Here is a 22,477-nt window from a genome sequence, read left to right as displayed (position 1 = left end):
GTTCTTAATCAACTCAGAAGTGGAACCCTCGTTTTTCCTTTTGAGTTTCCATGGTTTCTTCTTATTAGCATTCAAAAGTTTAGTCCACTCAGAGGTGGATCTCTGGCTTTGCCCTTTGAGTTTCATCAAGATTTTAATTTCATTTCATACAGATTCGCATATGTTTGACACGGCATGAGTCAACTCAGAGGTTCTTATTCTTGGTTCCTTGAATTTCGTTGGCTTTTCATTTTGAGTTCCATCAAGGTTCTAAATTCTTCTTCTTCGTGGATCCTTGGCTTTTCCTTTTGAGTTTTCTTGGTTTATTATTTTATTACAAGGTAAGTGTGGGAATTTCACGCTGATAGAACCATAGATTAACTTCTAACTTCTAACTTCTAAGATTTGTTTTGCTCCAGAACTTTAATAAATATATGTATTTATATTTATAGCAATCTTACCTTTGTGTTTGTTTTGTCGTTGTTTATGTTGTTTTATTCTCTCTTTTTTGGGTTAAAATTGCACAAGTTGAGATGATTACTTTATGATGGTGAGGATCGAATCTAATTAGTTGATTTTTTTTTAATTTTTTAAAGAGATCTAATTAGTTGATCTTGATAGATGAATTAGTATCTTATGGATTTGATTGCTTAGAACAAAAAGAATTGACCCTTTTTAAAAGCAAATTGGATAATACATGCCCTCGGGATAACCTTTGGCAAAATTGGTTTGCTTTTCGACAAAAAAAAAACATGAAAGTTGAAATATTACATGGCTTGTCCTGCTTCCTATAATTAATATATACAAGTATTCGATAAGGTTGATTATTTTTGTCATGTTTTGGAGAAAATTTTCAAAATGAATTCAAATTTTACTTTTTAACTTTAATATAGTTATTTTGGAAAGAAAAATCATATTTTAAATGATATCAATAAAACTTTAAAAAATTCTACGTGAAAAACTTAATATATTGAGAATAGTTTGATTTATTTTGAAACTATTTAGAGTCATAGTAGAGGGGCTACTGGCATTAGCTTCACTTTCACCAGTCAGCTTCTTTTTCTTCTTCAGGATTTCACTAAGGGGTTGGGGACCTTGGAAGTCTGTTGATACCATTTTTCTTGAGTGACCCATTTTTCATTGAAATCACACTTTCCTTCTACTTTTTTCTTCTCTTCCTTGATCTGGGCAAGAGTTTTAGGACCAGTAAATGTATAAGATCTCCGCTCCCTTGGTGCCAATTTCCTTGAGACTTCAGATCTCCTCTGAGTACGCCTTTTCTCCTTGAAATGCTTCCTGGGGTGATACTGCTGTGAGTATCTAAGCAAACCACAAGGCCTTCCACCATTCATGTAATTTCTATCATTACCAACTGATTCACTACTTCTCCTATGTACATCTGATGCCAATCTTCCATGTGGTTGCCTATGTTCCATACCTTTCCACCATGACCAATCATGGCGTCTACTAATCAGCCGGCTTGATTCCCTCATTCTTGATAAGCCAGTCACCGAATGGCTGCCAACAAACTTACGCCTACTTAGTTTCTCCCGGAGGTCTACACCTTTGCAGCTATCATAGCCTCCTAGTTCCACATGCATTAGTTTCCTCTTCCGCCTTAAAATGAAATCCAACATTTTGGCTTTTCCATACACAGGAGCATTTCCTCATTAGTCGCATCATCAAAAATGTGCTCAATGACTTGATCATTATAAGGATAGTACATCTCACCTTCATAGTGAACTTCTGTGTGGTGGTATTTTGAATTATAGTCCACTGGGTTTTCAAATTCACCCTAAGAAGTGGCTGTTCAACTCCTTTCGTTCCCTATCAAGTTCCACTAAGAACTCTTGATCATCCTCACAATCCAAATACTCTGATTCTCCATCCACAAGGACAGCAAGGCCTGGAGATGATCCCCACCTATCCTCTGAGCCAAGCTGGCCTTCCACACGATCTCCTGAACTGTGCTCTTCAGTTTCATACATAAGATTCACTTTGAACAGAATGACTTGCTGGAAACAAGGAGTTTGACCTGATTGTGGCTCTCTTCACAATCAGAAATAGATATCTGTGTGGAATCTCTTTTGTTTTCGACATCTTTTAATGCAGATGGTTGAAAATCTTCATATGGCTGGACTTTAGTATTCATTGTTGCCTTTACAGCAGCAGGTATATTTAAATGTGCATTAGTAGGTGCCAACCCTGAATCACTTCCTGCAAATGTGTTCTTTTCCAATGGAAGCACCTCAGAATTCACTATTGTTAGTTTTACTGAATTCTCAATTGGTGGAACATCAGCCTCGAGGCTATGCAGAAATGGACATTTGTCAACTTTATTGCAGTACCCATTGAAATAAAAATAACTAATAAATGATAGTCTTGATCACAGGTTCAGTACATGGGGCAGATTCTGATGTTGCTGCTGGAAGCCCATCCAATGCTATGAAAGTAGAAAAAAATATCAACGTGAGTGAAAAAAATCAAATGACCATGAAAGTTAAAAGTCTAACATTGATAATAGATGGGAACAAAAATCCATGGAGTAGATGACCAGAACTCCCACCCTTGACACAAAGCACAGACTACAGAAAAGATAAGTTGATTTAGTCTACTGTAATTATCATCATTGTGACTAAAATTAATGAAAGTGATTGTGCACCAGCCAGAAACTGCCAATTTTGCTAACAAGCTTCTCTTTTTTTTTTCAAATAGTAGAGTTTAATTTACTGGACATGTCATGAGTAGTCCGGTAATTATTTTTAAAATTAATTTTGAGAAAACATATGATTGTGTGGACTAAAATATTATAGATCTGGTTTTACGTCAGAAGGGGTTTGTACAAAACTAAAGAGGTTGGATTAAAGGATGTTTGAGCTCTCCTCGTTCAAGAATTATAAATGGCAGACCTAGAGGAAGATTTGGGACTATGTAGGGTTTATGACAGGGGCCCATTGACACCATTTGTATCAACTTTAATGGCAGATATCTTAGGGACAATGGTACACCAAGCAAAGGTAGATAGTTTCGAGGGTATTCAGATAGGCTGAGATAAGTGAAAATAAATGTGGATTTTTTTATATAACAAAAAAAGAAAAAGAAAAAGAATTAGACAGTCAAGCTGGTTGTGATTTGGGAGAATGGCTTTTAACATAATTGAGTTTACCTTTGGGGGAAAATACCTTGTGCATTTTGGTCACCAGTGATAGAAAAAGTTACAAAAAGATTGGACGGTTGCTTAGTCTAGCATGCCTATTTATTACATGACCCCTTTAAGTTGCCAATAAAGTCATTGTGTTGTTAGAAAGAGTTGGAAGGAATTTTGTGGGATGGTTTTAATGACGGAAGGAAACCCATTCAGTTGCTTGTGGGATGCAGTCACAAAAAGCAAAAGAAAAAGTGTTTTAGGAGTGGGTAACTTGAAATTCAAGAATAAAGCTTTGTTGTTGGGTGAATAGCTTTGAAGATTTCCCTTTGAACAAGAAAAATTAATTAAATTTGAAAGGGATTCAATCGTGGTTTCTAGAGGTTATTTTAGAAGACGATGGAAATGGGATATTGGGATAGGCCCATAGGAAATTCAATTCATTCCTAGCAAGATAATTGGAGTGGTCCAATGTTCTATGCATCTTTCTAAGAATATACGTACTGTATATGGACGGAATCTAAATGCTAGAGAAACTAGGGATTTAGTTTCTTTGCTGACTATTCTGGAAAAAAAATTCTCTTGTTGCCTCTTTTTCTGATAACTAGAGACTTAGTTTCTTTGTTGAGTCTGTTGACCAATCTGGAAAAAAATTATATTGCTTCTATTTCTGATAAAAGGTTTTGGAGTTATGAAACTTTTGGTGCCTTTCCTTTCTTTTCTTTTTTTTTTTTTTTGGACAGACTTAGGTAATCTCCTTGGGCCTTTTAACTTCACTTGAAATCACATGTTACTGTCAGAAATAAGGTGTTAATTGGCTGATTTAAGGTGTCAGAAAGATTTATACATGTAAATTGATTCAAAGGAAAAAGCATCAGGCTATCACTTTATCCCTCATGGTGTGTGATATGCAAGGAAAACAGAAAACAATGGATCATTTATCTCTACATTGCAAAGTGGCCAGAAAGCAGAAACTTCTGGTGAAATGTAATGGGCTCCATGAAGTTGACTGGTACTTCTGAAAAGATGTAAGACTCTAATGATTAAGAAGACTATTGGTTCTGGCAAGTCTTAGAGACTAAGATGGCTGCTTTTTTGTTAAATTGGTCATCAAAGAGATTTGTCAAATTTTTTTAAGGAAAAGAGTTGGGTGTTTTCTTTGTAATGGTTAAATTTGTAATTTCTCTTTCAGAATTAGTGGCAAAGGAATTTAAAGATTTCTCACTTTCCTTAATTACTCATGATGGCTGAACAAATAATTTATTCTATCTAGTGTTTAGTTTCTTCTATTTCTTTTTTGTTTATAGTTTATGTTTGTTGTTTATAAATGGATACATTATCCTCTTATTTCTGTAATTTCTTTTCAATCATCTATAATGGTTTTGTTTATTATACGTATAAAAATGACAATAAAAACCCAGAAAACTATCAAACCGCATTAGAAGCAAATATGAAAATAAAAATATGGTTAGATATGTCATAAACAAACTGTTCTACTATTTGAGTATGCATACTTGACTAAACAACCAACATTTATGTAGATGCAAATGAAAGGAATGCAATATATGCTTACAGCCACAGTATGCCTGAAAGAACAGTTGGATTGAAACAGCTTCTAGCCAACCGGTACAGCAACAATCCACTGTATTGAGTAACTCGTTTAAAAAGGCGTGCCTTGAGTTGAGGTTCAGCCTAGCAATCTCACAGCGCCCATACTTGCAATCCATGCCCTGGAAATGAAAAAATCAATATCAACTTTCTTTAAAACAAAGTTCCACTTTCGATCATCAAGACGATAAACTCGACATGTTACACAAAAAAAATTCAATATTTTTCCAAAGTAAAACACAATGACTGCAACAGTAACAATTTTTCCAAAAAAAAGACCCTAAATGCCAGTAAAAAGAAACTCGAGCATATTTTATCGAAAAAAACATAAAAACCCACATCATTATCCACTTTACCAAACCTTAGAGCCCAAATGAGGGAGACGAACCCAAAAACATTGATGATTCGACGAAGCAGACATAATTGGTGTAATCAAAAACCAAAAATATCATAAGATTCGTAAGATAACATCATAAGGGTGAAGTCCGAATTTGAACATACCTTCTCGCAAGTAAGAGGCGAATCCAAAAAAAACACGCAATCGGTGTAAAGTTTCAGAAATTCTTCGTCAATTGCCCATGAATGAAAAGGTGTACGATTTTGGTGATCACGAGTGACCAAACATCAAATTTAGAACAAGGGGAGATCGACACAGTCACTGAACAGTAATCAACTCCAATTTTGAGCGTTTTTGCTTATGAAGGATCATCAATCAATCAATGGCAAACGACATGTCGTTTTAATTATCACCATTTTCTTTTGCCCACAAAAGACAAAACTACATAAATAAACACAAAAACATGCCATATTGGCAATGTATACAAATAGATCTATCTAATTGCCGTTTGTTTTAAAATGGTAAAAAAAAGTGTGAAATTGCTGTAGAAACTTATATCATATACATGTAAATTTAGTATTTATTCATCGTCTAATTTTCTAGAGGGGAAATACAAAGTGAAATCTGAAAGTTTTCATTTCCAAGGGTTATTTAATCATTTATTTGAGTCAAATGCAAATTAAGTATTTTTTATTTAAAAAAAATTACTTAATTGGGTTTCTTACGAATTTCAAATTATTGTTAGAAATAAATTGCTTTATTACAAATTGAACTCCGGAGTTCTATTTTCAAGCATGATTTTTGAGTCAACATTGCAAGAAAGAATAACAATATTATGACAAGGAAAGAAATGACTTTTTTTAGACTTCAGACTTCTAAGATATCTTACTCATGCAATGCAGAACAGAGCTATTACAATTTAGAGCTGCTGTTTCACAAGATTCGAACCTTTGCTTGTGATTTTGTTATTGGAAAACCAATAAATTTCACCATACAATTAAATGTTTATGAAAGCTTGTATTATAATGGTTGATATTCAGGACCCTTGAAATTTCTTCCAAGTGAAAACTCAAACAAGAATGGACACCCATCCAGAAGTGGTTTTCTGTAAGAAAAAAAAAACCATCTCATCTTGATAACTTGATGGACTCGTCTTCCCTGAGAAATACATTTTATTGCACATAATCTAGAAGTAAAACTAGTAACTGCTTTAGATGCCGAATCAACTCTTGTCACTCAAAATTTGTAAACCATTTCTTCTGTATAACCAAGTTCTTTGAGTATGCCAGAGACCTACAAGAAAGGAAAAGGGCAATGAACTCATGAAAGTGTAATAGTAATAACTTTTGTGTGTAAAATAAAAATAAAATAACAACCACCACTCAACCGCAAGAGGCAGAATTATGGTTACTATACCTCTCCTTGTGACCAGTCTTTGGCCTTGCCACCAGAAACATGTTTCATCATCCCAGGAGGGCCACATACCTGTACAAGCGGGAAAGGTGTCACATATATGATATACGTGTGTTTTCAATGTCTTTATCTTCAAATCTGTTCTCATATACAAGACCGCATCAAAAGGAAGGGAAACGAATTTATATATGAACCAGATCTACAGACAATGCTTGCTGGTAAAGGAATTCAAACATGTCTAACTTGTCATGGTGCTTGTAAATTCAATTACCAGTTCAATCGTAAAGTTACTTTACAAAAGTACAAAGTATCTTGCATAATGAATGATTCTAATTTAACAAACATTGAACGAGGAAACAAATTAGAAAACAACAACCTTCTTCTTATGGTGAATAAATGTATGAAGAGGACAGATTTGTATATAAAACCTTTTCAAAGTAACACTTACAAGAATGAGAGAATCTTCACCAGGACCAGGTAAGCCTTTTACAACCATCTCCTTTGAGATAAAACCTTTGCCCGCTTTCCAATTTTCTGTTGGATTATCAACTGTGTAGAATATCTGAAATTTATGCAGGCAGCCCAAATAAAGAAAGCCCAAATTGTATGAGATAAATATCCATTTTGGACGTGTTCAACAACAGTACTATCTATATAATGATAAATAAGGCACCTTTAGGTTTGGGTGGCTAGCTGCAAGTATGTCAAGTTTCTGTTTAAGCAGTATGTCATCTGGGGAGACATTAGCATACAAAAGAGAAACCTGGGAGGATTAAAGGCAATCATTATGTCAAAAGAGCCAGACACTATATGCTTTGGTAAGACCCAAGTAAAAATTGAGTTAGAGAAAGTGAGATAGAGGGAGAGAAAGAGAGCTTGGTCCCTTAGCAAATAATATATTAATAATAAAACAATAAGTGAAACTTCAGCACTCATAGATGTTCAAGTAATAAATTTCCGAAATTCCAATTTATCTTAAGAGAGCTTGGCCCCTTAGCAAATAATATTTTAATAATAAAACAATAAGTGAAACTTCAGCACTCATAGATGTTCAAGTAATAAATTTGCTGAAATTCCAATTTATCTTTGAACCTAGGTCAAACTATAATCAAGTGGTCCTGAAATTTTTTAACATTTACATGGGAAAAGCATGATGATGATTGTGAAATTTCCAATGAGACAGCTCATATCTCACCTGTGTGTTGTCATCCGGATTTTTCAGGATAGCCTCAATAACCTGAAGCATTGGAGTAATTCCTGTGCCACCAGCAATCTGGACAAAAGAGTGAAAATGTCCAATTTCTTTTTAGATAAGGTTACACTAAAATTTATCAAGCATAGATCATGTCATTTTAGGAAGCACTCAAGAATGAACACATCTTTAACAAGAAACAGATTATTACCAGGAGAACAACAGAGAAATTGTGAAATCAATAATAATAAGGAAAAAAAATTCAAAATTCAGCTTTCACAACTAAAATTTTCTGCTTAATTAATGTTATAGCCAGCCATTACTACTAAACCTGCCCTTACCATTCCAATGTGTTTCTTCATATTGGGAGAATATCTGAGCTTTTCAATAGGCCTGTGATAAATACATAATGTTGATTATATACATTATTACAAGTGTGTCCCCTTCTGCTAATAGTTGTAGATAAATATAATGTACCCTTTCACTTCAACCACGTCGCCTGGCTTCAAGCTTGCAAAATGCTGACTCATTCTTCCTTCTGGATACACCTGCAATGAATGGAAGAAATCCATAAGTTAAGTATGACACCACTAAATAACCTCAACAACAAGAAAAGGAGGAGTAAGTAACCCCCACCACATCAGAAATATGCAGAACTTGAGATAGGCATACCTTAATCAATAAATCAAAATACCCCTTTGAATCTGGATCTGATATGGGAGTGTACCTAAACATTCAACAAGATGTACATAAAGGGGGAAAACACTGAACAGAAAATAACATTTTCTAGTAAAGCAAGACCTCATTTATATTTATACAATGTAAGTACTGGTAACTATTACTCTATAATGATCATACTGAGCACAATGACAAAAATTAGGAAAAATAGCTAAACACTTGAAATCAAGCAAGTTATTTAATTGGGAATACTTACGGGCGAACTACATATTTTGGTTTCCCTTCAGCATCTTGTCCCAATGGAGCCCTGCAGTTACAAGAAGAACTGTTCAAAAACAAAGTGGAAGGAAAAAGAGAGGAAAAAAAAATTGTAGCAGATTGCTTGCAGAAAGAAATTTCAGGACAATGTTGATAACTTTTGAAAAGCAATGTACCTCGTAAGGAGACAGGAAGCGACATCCAAACCCAACTTTGCAGTGGGATCAAATGAAAATCTGGTATTTTGTGAAGGGAAAAAGAGAGAGTTAACCTTGTTACCCAATTATAAAAAAAAATCAGAAAACCAGGCAGTGCAACACATGAAGTCACTGCGGCTTGGAATTGGACTACATATCTCACTACCTAGTAACTATAAACACTGAAGTCACACAGATAAATCAGCAGCTTCTATTCCATTCAATTAGGTGAGAACTTACCTGAATAATTTAGTATTGTGGCTAACCCTAGCTGTGTCTTGCAACTTGAATTCAATCCACTTATCCGGATTCAATGCTGAAAATACATGACACACATCCAGTGAGCATACATGCTATGATTGTATTATGGAAATCTTTATGCAAAGTACTTAAGATAGTTCAGCTTTAAGAAACAGTTCATAAAGTCCACAACTCAAACGTGTACACCATAATTTCACTCATGATGATCCGTCATCACAGAAAAGGACTCACCAATTTTTGGGCCTGTTTCTTCCTTGATTGAATCTAGCTGAACCTGTGAAAACACAACATGAAGCACATTAAACATTAAGACTATCAATTAGAAAGATGTTAAATCCATAAGTTTTCAGCACCCTTCAATTCATTTGACGGCCATTTTTTTTTTAATCATCATTTCAGCAAATAATAAAGAAATTCACAACAGTCTGAACTTACTCTATTATCATTTATTAATCAAACAAAAAAGTAACAGACCCTTTATTCCGATTGCCCCCACTTGAATTCACGAAATTCAATCATCAAGAGTACCGATCATCCAAACACAAAAGGCTTAACTAACGTTTATAACACCAAAAGAAGTATCTTCAACAAATCAGAATCCTCTCCTCACAATCAAACACTCGAACATATCAATCCTAATCAAAAACCTTTTCAATTGCGAAACTAACCCGCATTGCAATAAGCAAAGAAAATAATAAAACCCTAAAAGTGAAATCATAAAGAAAGGATTACCAAATCCGAGGAGGAATAGTAGTACAAGTAAGAGACTCCACCAGAAAGTGCGGCGAGAGCTCCAAAGGGGAGTCTACTAGTGGACTTGCGTTGGCCATGAAATGCTGCTAATGGAGTGGCTTTAGCCAGTCTGTGAAAGAAGGAAGCCATTTTTGTTTTGTATTTTTAAGCTCAGAAGAAGAAGTAGAAGCAAAGATGAAGTTGAAACTAGACAGAGAAGCAAAAAACAAAGGACAAAAGGTTTTTGATTCACTGCGTACGATCCCTCATTAAAGTTTGAGATTACCTTACGTGGGTGTTTTCTATTGGTTAAAAGATAAACTGAAGAAAACAAATAGGTTGACTTTGCTCTATAGAATAGTGGAAATTAGATTTTACATGGCTTTCTTAAGAAAGTTTTAAAAAATATGCTTATTCAGTTTTATGGGTTTTTTCCTATATTAAGTAATTATTATGCCATATTTTGATTACTAATGATATTTTATAAAAATAGAAGGGTAATCATGCAATTTTTATGTTATTTTAAGTATTTTAAATTGGCTATTCAGTTTAAAAAAAATTCAGTGTTCAGTATTTTACAATTTTTAAAACTTTTTAATTGATTTTATATTATATTATATATTAAAATATTTACATTTTATTTTTATTTACTTTTTACAAGACCGATTGTTACTTTTGTTGTTTTCATTTACTTTTTATAAAAAGCTTCATACTCATATGTGGCGATTTGGGGTTTTCTGCAACATTGGGGAAAACCGGCCACAACCTTGAAGGCAGGCGACCATCGGAGTTGAGTGCAGGCGAACAGAGGTTAGTGAACGGAGGCGAGTTGTGGTCTTCATAGTCATCGATCGAAGCCGACTTACTTCGGCGTACGGAGTGCTGCAGCTTCAGAGAACGAAGGTTTCGAGGGGCAAACAATGAACTGCGATTAGAGGTTTGGTTCTTTGAAGAGTGGGTTTGAATTTTTACAGTCGAGGGGGAAGAGAAGAATTTTTCATGGTTTTTGACAAATTCTAGTACTATATTGTTATGGTTGAATTCCTGCTTAAGCAACTTGTTGTGGTTGAGGTTTAGCCAACTAGAATTTTTTTTTTTGGTAAATTTCTTTAGTTTGTCAAGCAGAAATAATCTTGACCATACTTTAGTAAATATATATAGTTATGTTTCTTAAACTATCGGCATTATTCGGGTAATGTAGTTACACTGAATTTATACACATATTTTTTATTGAGTTAAGAACTCAGTGCTTCAAAATCTATAAAGCTAGAAGTTATATCGTGTATGTTGTTTCAAAGTTCTATTTTTGTGTTTTGTGTTTTTGTAGAAATTGTTCAAAAGGGAGGGGACGTTGGCCCTTCTAAGTCCACTGGTGAGGGTGGACCATCAGTAAAATTGTGACATTCTCCTCAAAGTCCTGGGGGAGGGTTGAAGCCCTGTGGACCTATGATTATCGATGAGACTAACAATCAGGTATTTTAGTTTCTTATTTTCATGTTTTAATGTTGTTTTTTTTCTTAGTAGGTTGTTTAGTTAACAAATTATTATGTGCTTAGTAACTGGTTTCTATATTTTTTTTATTGTGGTTTATTTATATCTCTTTTGGTTCTAGGTAACTGGTTACTTTGACGTTATTCAGATTTTAAATGTGTTGTTTATTTGTTAAGGTAACCGGTTACTTTGGTAAGTAATTGGTTCCTTTTTTAGAGTGTCTATTTTAATGATGCTAAGTGGTCATTTATTTGTGATTTTTTTCTTTGTATAGGTTGTAATGTAGTTTGTTATGTTTACAAGTAATTGGTTTTCGTAGTTGTGTATGCTTTTTTCATGTGTTGTGTAATTTTATAAGTAACTGGTTACTTTTGGTATGTAATTGGTTTCTTTTGTGAGTTTTTGTTTATAATGATTGTAAGTAATCATTTTTAAGTTTGATTTTTAGGTGTTGTTTTTTTTTCCTTGTATAGGTTGTAATGTAGCTTGATAAGTCTACATGTAACTGGTTACCCTAACAGTGTATGCATTTTCATGTGTTGTTTAATGTTCAAGGTAACTGGTTACTTTTTGTATGTAACTGGTTTTTTTTTGTGATTGTCTGTTTCTAATTCTGCTACGTAATCATTTTTATTTGTGATTTTCAAGTGTTCTTGTTTTAATTTTGATTTGTTTTTGTATTGTATATGTTGTAATGTAGCTGGTTAACTTTTAAAGTAACCGGTTTCCTTGGATGTGTATGGTTTTTTAATGTTATAGTTATTATTTATTTTAGTTTTCATTTTTGTGGTAATTGTGTTCTATTTTATTCAGGTTGGGCATTATATGATCAAACCAATTTGGAAGTAAGGTTAAGCAATGGAATAAACAAGAGGTTATAGCTGATTTGAAAAAAGTATTCACCAAGAAACATAAGGCTATGTTTAGAAGAACTCCTTTTGGTCATTTTTTTTTATTTGCCAAGTACGGCATGGCAAGCATAGCTTGTACATAGTGTTTTAATGAGGGAAGTTCATCAGGAAAAAGAAGAATTTGAGTTTTGGTTTCAGCTTGGTGATAAGGTAGTGAGGTTTTCTATTAGTGAGTTTGGATTAATTACTAAGCTAGATTGTGCTGGTAGTGTTGATTTAAGTATGTTTCATGATGGTAAAATAGGTCTTAGGAAAGAATTTTTCCCTAGTGTTAAAGAGAATAACAAAGTTAGCAAAAATGAAGTTAGTAATCTTTTTAATTCAGAGAAATTTAATGCTATGGAGGATGACCTTGTTGTGAAGTTAGGGATTGTTCACTTTTTGGCTGGTTTTTTGTTTGGGACCCAGAATGAGACAAGGGTAGACAACGAGTTTTTTGGAATGGTTGATTGTGAGCTTTCCACGTTGAAAAAGTTTGCATTTGGCAAACTTTTGTGGCAAAGAACTAGGTGTTATAAGCGCTCAGCTTTAAAAGAGAAGAATGCTCTTTTTATGAAGATTCCTAGAAAAGCAGATGGGTCTCTTGATAATTGGAGTTACAAGTGTTTTGGTTTTCCTCTTGCATTTCTTATATGGATTTATGAGACACTTCAAATTTGGTCATCGTTTTTATGTCGGAGGATTGGTTCTTCATTTCCAAGGATATTGAATTGGCATAGCAAGGATAGTGTGAGTTATCAAGAAGTTCTTGAAAAAGTCTTTATAGATGAGAGGGTAATTTTTTCCTCTTTTGTTTTGTGTTGTATTTTTGTATCTGTTATATTTGTTTTATATTTGTAAGTAACTGGTTACTTGTCCTTTTTATATTTTTTTTAATTTCATATTTAATTATTGAAGCATGTTGTTGTTATTTATGTTCTTTTTATTTGATTCTCTTTGTTTTTTTTTTAATTTAATGCAATTTGATGTCAAGATTGTCATTCCTAATGTGGAGGAAAAAAAATTGGGTATTTTGAAAATTTTATCATTTGAAAATGTATTTTGCCCAACACCACCACCTATAGATGAGGACATCCCACTATCGGAGATGTCTTTGTTGAGGCTTGGACTTTTTCTGCCAAAGAAGCATTTGGAGGTTTGTTTTTGTTTTTTCTTCATTTTTTAATTATTTTGAAGCACTTTGTATATGTGATTCTGTTTTAATGTTTTTGTGTTCTTGTTTAATTGTATGTAGGATCATTATAACAAGGGGTTCCAATATCAAATCAAGGAGTTACATGTAAAGCTGACTGAAGTCCAAGCTTCCCAAAAGTTGATTCTTTGAAGAAAAGTTTTGAAGCTAATTTTGCTACATCGATCGGTTTTCTTGTAGACATTAAGTCTGTTGTGTCTGTCAAAACTGATGGTGGAGATTTATATTCTCAAAATCAAATGGACTTTGACCATGTTTCTCAGGTAACCAGTTTCTTGTGTAATTATCTTTTCGTATAATATATTTTGTCTATCTTGTTTAAATATTTTATTCCTTTCTTTAGGATTATTTTGATGATGTTTGTGTGAGAGGGTACCAAGATGTTGAAGTTGGAGAAAAGTTGGGGGCTGATTTGGAGCATTCTGTGAAGATTGCTTCAGATTTTGTTACTCCTGTTAAGGTATATTGTTTTAATCATATATTGTATAAGGAAGTAATTTGTTTTTTTATATTTTTTATAAATTATATGTTTTTTCTCTTTTGTTTTTGCAGATTCAATCTAAAGAAGCCTCATTTTTATGCTCGACTCCTTCAACTCCTACATTTCATGTGCCAAATGAAATGTAGAAGGTTATAAATGAGTCTGCTAAGAGACCACTAAAAGAGAGCAGTATGTGGAGGATAAAAGTAATTGGTCGATTGTTGTTTATGATTTTTTAAGGGTGGCTAATCATGTGGCTATTTTGCCTAAGAAAAGAGAGGTGAAGCCGAGTGCTGTGGTCAAGTCTCATTTCATGACAAAGTTTGGGTCTTCTGAAGATGAAGGTAAACAAAAAAGAAAGAAGACTGTATTGGATAATATATGTCCTTTTTCTAATGATCTTGGTCATAATCACACTGAAGAACAAGCTTCTGAGTTTCATAGTTGGATTGAAACTAAAGTCAAGCACAATAACAAGTATGTACAATTTTTTTTTTAATTTTTGCTTTTTTGAAATTGTTTGTTTGATTTTCTAAAAAATATTTTGTTTATTTGTTTTGTAGGTTTAAGAAATATGATGATAACAAGGTTGAGCCATCAATCGATTTCACTTTCATTTTTATTGATGAGAAGACTTGGTTTTACCATTTGTATTATCCTGGGCAGTTTGTTGATTCATAAGTGAGTTTCTTTCTTTTTATGTTGTGTTTATCATTTTTCAATTTTTTTAAAAATTACATTGATGTAGTTCAATTCTATATTATGTTGTGATGGGGTAACTAGTTCCCAAGTCATTTTTTGTGTTGCAATGATATGTGTAACTGGTTACCCAAATGTATACTGTAGTAGTTTAGCTGGGGTACTAGTTACCACAATCATTTTTTGTGTTGCAATGCTCTGTGTAACTGGTTACCCAAATGTATAATTTTGATGTTTAGCTGATGGTAACTTGTTACCCAAACTTTATAATTTGTTGTGTAGCTAAAGGTAACTAGTTACCCTTTGTTTTTCAAATATGTTATTTTGTAAGTGGTAACAGGTTTTTTCATAGTTTGTCTTATAAGCATTTACTTTTTAAAATGCAGCATATTGATGTCATGATGTATTATTTGAGGAGAAAGGTAAAGTTATGCAAATGTTTGAAGAGGAGAGTCTCTACTACTAATAGTTGTTTTAGCCAAAATATTGTATTCATATTTGAGAAGTTTATGAAATCAGGTAGTGGTACATTTTACATTGATGACAGTTGTGTTCCTTTGAAGATTATGAGGGGCGAGTCATTTTTTTGCAGCACTCGCTGGAATCTACTTGATCATGTTATTATTCCTGTTAATGTGAAGGATCTTGCTCACTAGCTTTTGCTGCATTTTGACATAAAGATGAGGTTGCTCATTGTTTATGATTCTATATCAGGGGCGAGGCATGAAATTTTGAGTTTACATGTAATTGAAGCATTTGCTATAATGATTCCTCTTTTGTTAGAAAAGATTGGTTTTTATGATCGTCCTGATATAAATATTGATTTTAGTCCTTATGATGTCGTTGAGAATGATGCTTTGCAATTGACTATTGCTAGAGGCATTCCTCAAAAAGTTGAGTGCTGAGTTTTTTTTTAAGTTTGTTTATCTTGTTTGTTTCTGGTTTTGTTTTTATGTTCTTAGTTTTTGTTTGTGTTTGCAATATTGCAGCGCCTGTGGGGTTTTTACAACTTATTTTGCTGAGCAATATTCTTGGAAAGGAAAACAAGATGCCAAAAGAACTTGATGCTCAGTTGCTTCGCCAAGACATTACTGTTAGCTTGTATTTTCATGGGAAGAAGAAACAAGAAGATGGATATTTGACTAACGATGAGTTTAGTCAAAAACTTTTGGATAAGAGGAGGAAGATTGCTGCATAGGTATACTTAAGACTGCTGCATAGGTTATTTAGGAAGCTTTAGGAAAAAATATTTTACTTTTTTTATTTTGTCTATACTCCAGACTAGATCATCTTTTGGAAAGGTTATTTGACTTTTGGAAATGGTGACCAATAGTTAGTTGGATACTTGTATATGTTAAATTGGTACTATTGTAAGACCTTGGTTACTTAAGACTATTTTATATATCTTTTGATATTTTTTGTGTTCTTTATCTTTATATATTTACTTAGTTTTCAGGGATATTTTAATGGTAACCAGGTACTTTATTTGGTATTCATCTTATATACAAAAGGGTAGCTGGTTACTTTTGGTGCTTGATGCTTTTACTATTTTTTTGTTTGTGGCAATTGTTAGAGCAAAGTACCCATTTTCTTGTTTTTTTTTGTATTTCATGTTTAATAATTATATATTATATATATTCCACTTTTTAAAGCGACTGAGATATTTTAATGGTAACTAGGTACTTCATTTGGTCTTCATCTTATATATAAGGGATAATTGGTTATCTTTGGTGCTTGATGTTTTTGCTATTGTTTTTTTTTTTTTTTGGCAATTGTTAGAGCAAAGTTCCTAGTTTCTTGTTTATTTTTTATGTGTTTCACGTTTAATAATTATATATAATATGTTGACGCAGTTTTTTGCCAACAGTGAATTAAGAAAATAACAAGGTTGAATTAGTGCTTGATAGTAAACCGAAGTTAGAAAATAACTCTCAAGAACACTGGTCTTTTTACGTGGTTCAGTGGTTAAAATCCACCTAGTCCACGAGTCTATATTATTACTGCTTTTGTCTCTCTATTTTGACAGAGTTTCGGTATTACAGAATAATCGTTCCATTTTCTGTCCAATATTCTCAATATTTATAGAGAAATTCCTTGGATAGGTTTGGGTAACTCCGTGAGTCAATCACAGATTTGCGTATTTATTACATTTATTATGGAGTATTCCCATTTATACTAGGATATGATATGATCATGAAATAAATAGACTCCTAAAATATGGGGCATTAATTATCATAAGTTGGCCATAAACGATCGTATAAAGTATCCAGGTCTTCGGGAATCTGCGGACATGCCATATCTTCAATTTATCACGAGCTGAATACATCTTTGAGCTCGTATCATGGAGGCCATGCATTATAAATACTATAAGCCGCGCTTATCAATTTATGCATCCCTAGCTCGTACAACCATCATGAAAATCGTGCTGTCTATATGGAACGTACATGGACTCCTTGGCTATTTCTTCCATGCATTTATTTTCCAGCTGCATGCGACCTGAGGGAAAGACCCGTGCTAAAATTAGGATACACATTTGCCCCCCAAGTCCCTGCTCGTGGTTTATGATGTCATCTTTTGACCTATACAGTAGGGACTTTTAGACTTCTATAGCAATAAACTATGCCTGCCCACTACTTGAGTACCGGACACGTGAAACACTACAATTGGCGTCTGTTCAGGTTTCGAGGACTGCAATAATTGTCTTGTCAACTTTTTGCCGCCGTTTTGTCCTTTGAAACACAGCCCTTGGATCTTGTATTGACCTAATCGGATGACTCAAATTGATTTATGTCGTTTACAACAATTTCCACAGTTCATCACCTTTTATTCAAAAACTTCCTCTATCTTCTCTCTTCTGTGCTTTTCAAACCTTCTTCCTTCTCAGAGAAAAGAAAAACCCAAAAAATCTTTATTGCAAGATCTCTCTGACATCTGGTTGTTCAATTACTCAGGAGCGAGTCTCCCAGGCTTTGCGAAACATACTTCTTCAACCGACGAACACACTGTAAGTATTGTCGCTTCAAATAAACTCCTTCTTTACTGATTTCTACCTTTTATTTACCATGTTCATCCATGCTTTGCCGTAGTAGATATTAGGGTGTTTTCTCGATGTTTTTGGCACATAGGTTTCAACTTTAGGTTTACTGAGAAGGTTTAGAGTATCTTTTAAAACTATGACATTCATGAAACTGGGTATTTTCTGGGTAGATTTGGGTAATTTATGGAAAATTTTAGGAAATACCTATTCGGGTTATAGAAGATGAAAGGTAAGGGTTCAAAAATCAGGTTGCTTAGGGATCATGTTTCTCGGGTGGTTTTTTTTTTAAACCGCCCCCCAAGGACAGTAGTGGTCGGATTTTCTGACACATGGATCCCTAAACGTCAAGGATCTGTTGGGAAACTGAGGTGCGTAGCGCAGGGTAGCGCGTGGGATCACGCAATGGGCTGAGACTAACTCAGCTCGTATATCATATATATCATTCTCCCCCGTACATCCATGTCATAACCTTTACAAAATCTTAGGTCGCCTACTAAGTGACTCGTCATTCTTATTCGTTAGGCGATCTAATGGCACACAAGAAGAGCGCACCCTAGAAGAACATACCCAAGAAAAATGTACCTGGCTCGTCGTCTCAACAAACCAACAAGGGAAAAGAGATCGCCTCTTCCTCATTTCGGCCTTGTGGTGGAGAAGGAGATTGTGATTGACCCTAATGCGTTCTTCAAGGCAGAGACAATCGTCTCCAAAATCACGACCCAAGGAAGAATCAATAAAATAATGCAGAGCCACAATATAGGGGTCGAGTCCAGCGTCCTCATTGCCTGCCTCCGTTTGAAGGGGAACGGAGCTGCGCGCCCCTCCAGGACGACTTGGCGGCTTGGATGACGAGCACTTAAAGGCGGGGGCCTTCCTTCCCCTTGACCAATATTTTGCTGACTTCCTCAACTACATGAAGTTGGCACCGTGTCAGCTCCCCCCAAACTCATACCGACTTCTGGCGGGGCTGAAATACCTCTTTTTAAAAACACCAGTGGGAGGTCCTCACCCCAGCGGATATCCTCTACTTCTTCTACCTTAAGGCCAACCTGGAGCAAAGAGGGTGAGATGACGGGTTCTACTACCTCACCAGATTCCCGAACTCAGCCTCGGTTATTGAGCTCCCCAACGACTACAAGGATCAATTTTTTATGTCGAATGGGTTCCACAACTATGAGCATCGATACTTCAATCGTCCTCGTAAGCCTTCTTCCTTTTCTCAACTCGCGAAATCATTCTCTCTTTTTTAATAGACATACTCTTTGTATTTATGCTAATTGAGTTTACCATTTTTTGTGTAGTCATATTCGCGAGGACGAAGAAGTCTGCGACCCTCGGGGGTCAGTATGACACATTATTTGGGCTTCCAACCCGCGAGAAGGATTATCGCCAGATCGTGACTGACGTCACGATGCTGGCGTGCCAATTGATCGGTGAAGGCCAGACTTTGGCCTTAAGAAGGACATGGGCTACCCTTCTGGTAGTCCACGAACTCCCGCCTCCCCAAGATGGAAACCCTGAGGCCACTGAAGGGGAGGAACAAGAAGAAGACGAGGTCCCTCTTGTGCAGAAGAGGCAGGTCCCCAAGGCTGCTCGGGATCCTGACCTAGAACGAGTTGCATCGGGGGCAGCAGCCGACCCTTCCGGCCAAGGTAACCCATACCCTTATAGGGAATTAGATAGGGCTGTTGCCGATTTTAGGCTAGTTAGATTTAACCCAAACCAGCTCGTCCACCGCCACCCTAGCAATCCAGATCGTAACATAACCTTGCTCCAGTGCGTGGACCATCTAGTGTTGCACCATGATATGGGTTATCCTAGGGGTACTGTTGTTGTAGACAACACCTCAACTTTTAGGTCAGCCATTTTTTAGGAATATGGAACCAATCTTAGGTCGTAGTCTTCTTTGCTCCATGGCACCTTTGCCCCTGGATTTAGGCAATATGTAGACGAGTCTAGCCCTGAGGTAGAACTTGAGCCTGAACCTCCTATAATCCAAGAAATTGTAGACTTAGACTCCCCATCTCATCCAGTAGTCCCAAGGGCGGAGGTCGTGATAATAGACTCCTCCCCCAGCCCGGAGGGTAGGACTTTCATTTATTTCTTTTATGTAAATTTATGACTTTACTTGTGTATTAACTCCCTTCTTATTCTTTTTAGGCGAAGAGATGGAACGACCAAGAGCTCCCGACCTCCGCACAACTTTCCAAAAGGGAAAAACCAGCTTGGGTCCCGTCATAAAGAATCCCCGGTACACAAAGAAAACGCTTCCTGCGGCAAGAAATACCTCCAAATCTCCTGCTAAGGAGAAAGGTACAAGCTCAGTAGCTCCAACTTCCATCGTGACGGAGAAAAGGGTTCCTCCTCTGCCTCCTCCTCGATTTCCACCCGCTCCTACTCGGGATCAAGTTATACAAGTTGATCCCCCAGCTCCAATTGTCCCCACCACTACTGTGCACATCCCAGTCAATCCTCAGGATCTGGAGAAGATCCCCGATACTTTTCAGGGGACCCTCTACGAGACGGTGAACCATGTGGTGGAGCACATATATAAAGCCAACCCGAGGGATCTGAGGATGATAGAAGAGAGGAGCCCATAGAACTTCTTGGAGTCCGCCTTGGGGATGACCCTCACAGTAAGATATTGTTCCTTAGTGAATTTCTTATTTTCATTTTTCCCCAGTATGCGTCTAACTTGTCTCTTTATTTTTGAAATCGGTCCTGGCTCAGCACCGCAGTATAGCCCGGGCTAGGGCTAGGAATGATGAGCTCCAGGCTGCCAAGACCACCATGGCCGCTGCTAAAGAAGGTGAGCGAACTGCCAAAGCTACCCTTGCAAGTGCTCAAAAAGGTGAGCACGATGCCAAGGCTGCCCTTGCATCATCTCAAGAAGCGAGCAGGCCTCAAAGTCTGCCTTGGCTGCTCTTCAGACCGAGGTTGCTGAGGCCAAAGCCAAGCAGCTAGAGGCCGAGGTCGCCATTAAGGAGGAGAGAGCGGCCTCACTGTCCTCCATGGAAGGCATGATGTACCATTGCTGGGCATTTAACCAGGACAGTAATTTCTCTTTCATGGCTCCCGAACTGTGGGATCTATACCTCGAGAAATTCAAAGCCCAGATCCTGCAAGTGCAGTCAGAGATAGGGGATGCTTCCACTGCGGGCGAGCAGGAGACTGAGGAGGTCACGTCCTCAGAACGCCCTGGAGGGGCTTAATGAAGCCTTCTTTACTTTTTTTTTTGTATGTGTTTATAAAAAATTTGCCCTTGGGCTTAGTTTGAAGTTTTTCTCCTCGAGACAACTTGAATTTTAATTCATATATCTAACTTTTAATCTATTTGTCTTTTCCTTGATTATCCCTTATGTTTATGCTTTCTTATACTTGCACATTCAGGATTTTAGGAATCGATCATTACATCGGGATAGATATTTCGAGTTTGGTTATTTCCAAATTTAATGTGTTGATTTATATCATACCTGTTATGTGTCAGGCCCTGGACCCGGTTATATCCGGGCTTTTAAATATTTCAAACTTAGTTCGCGTTAGGTTTATTGACATCTCGAGCTTTTAGGAAAGTCATCGAATATTCAATTTTGCTAACTTCTAAATTTTAGGCCTAGTTGTACCCAGGGTTTTAAATAATTTGAACTTAGTTCGCGCTAGGTTTCTTGACACCTTGTGCTCTTAAAGAGCCGTCGGATAATCAATTTTCCAAGCTTCTAAGTTTCCAACCTGGTTATATCCAGGATATTTTTGTACCTGGTTGTATCCAGAATTTTAAGTAATTTACAACCTTGTTCTGATTCACCTCGAGTTATATGCCCCCAAGTAACCAGAATGTGAAAACTTTCTTGGTTGCTTTTACAAATATTAATACATGAACTAATTTATAAATAACCTTATAAAGGAAAAACATTTAAAACCATACAAACAGGAAGAGCTATATAATAATTCCCATTATTTAACTAAATGGCTTTTATAACTAAGCCTTACATAGATAGTCAATAATACTATTGATAATATTTCTTTAAGTGCATCGCGTTTTGGGTCCATGGGACTGCTTCTCCACTAAGCCGAGCTAACTTGAAAGTTCCTTCACGCAAAATTTTCACAATCTGATAGGGACCTTCCCAGTTCGGACCTAAAGCGCTGTCTTTTGGATCCTTGTTTGCCAAAAAGACCCTTCGGAGAACTAGATCACCCAAACTGAAACTACGTCTTTTGACCTTGGAATTAAAATAATGAGTGATTTTCTGTTGGTACTGTGCAAGCCGTAGTTGTGAATCCTATCATTTTTCATCAACCAGGTCAAGAGACGCGTTAAGCAACTCATCATTCCGCTCATGGCTGAATGTCCTTAACTTGTGCGTGGCTACCTTTGCTTCAATGGGAAGGACAACCTCACTTCCGAAAGTAAGGGAGAAAGGAGTGTGCCCTGTGGAGGTCCTGTGGGAAGTTCAGTATGCCTAGAGTACCTGCGGGAGCTGCTCGGGCCAGACTCCTTTGGCCTCATCTAACCTTTTCTTGAGGCTCGCCTTTAGGGTCTTATTCAGAGCTTCGACCTGTCCATTGGCCTGTGGATACGCAATCGAAGAAAAACTTTTAATCACGCTGTGCCTTTCACAGAAATCAGTAAAGAGATCACTGTCAAATTGGGTTCCATTATCTGACACGATCTTTTTAGGAAGCCCAAACCGACACACAATGATTTTAACCACGAAGTTGAGGACTCTCTTTGAAGTGATGGTTGCTAAAGGCTCGACCTCTACCCACTTCGTAAAATAATCAATTGCTACCACCGCATAGCAAACTCCTCCCTTTCCCATAGGCAAGGATCCTATTAAGTTAATGCCCCATACTGCCAATGGC

General features: G+C 36.1%; 1 protein-coding gene and 1 long non-coding RNA gene across 2 annotated transcripts; both read right to left on the bottom strand.

Annotated features, from left to right (window-relative positions):
- Nucleotides 1-933: 933 nt before the first annotated feature.
- On the bottom strand, nucleotides 934-5,466 carry LOC133782668 (uncharacterized). The gene is made up of 3 exons (XR_009870648.1): nucleotides 5,234-5,466; nucleotides 4,698-4,854; nucleotides 934-2,422 (listed from the first exon to the last, which is right to left on the bottom strand). It is a non-coding gene; the product is annotated as an uncharacterized LOC133782668 (long non-coding RNA).
- A 529-nt stretch (nucleotides 5,467-5,995) lies between these two features.
- On the bottom strand, nucleotides 5,996-10,012 carry LOC133782666 (NADH-cytochrome b5 reductase-like protein). The gene is made up of 13 exons (XM_062222009.1): nucleotides 9,801-10,012; nucleotides 9,300-9,342; nucleotides 9,048-9,123; nucleotides 8,787-8,846; nucleotides 8,609-8,659; nucleotides 8,347-8,401; nucleotides 8,152-8,222; nucleotides 8,016-8,067; nucleotides 7,678-7,755; nucleotides 7,156-7,245; nucleotides 6,931-7,044; nucleotides 6,486-6,554; nucleotides 5,996-6,362 (listed from the first exon to the last, which is right to left on the bottom strand). The coding sequence occupies exons 1-13, from the start codon at nucleotides 9,948-9,950 to the stop codon at nucleotides 6,306-6,308; spliced, it is 966 nt and encodes a 321-aa protein (XP_062077993.1). The 5' UTR covers nucleotides 9,951-10,012; the 3' UTR covers nucleotides 5,996-6,305.
- Nucleotides 10,013-22,477: the final 12,465 nt, after the last annotated feature.

Source organism: Humulus lupulus, chromosome 6 (genome assembly GCF_963169125.1).
Source record: "Humulus lupulus chromosome 6, drHumLupu1.1, whole genome shotgun sequence".
In the NCBI taxonomy this organism is placed as follows: Eukaryota; Viridiplantae; Streptophyta; class Magnoliopsida; order Rosales; family Cannabaceae; genus Humulus; species Humulus lupulus.
Note: the sequence above shows the minus strand (reverse complement) of the source record. Positions and strands in the feature narration are given on the sequence as shown.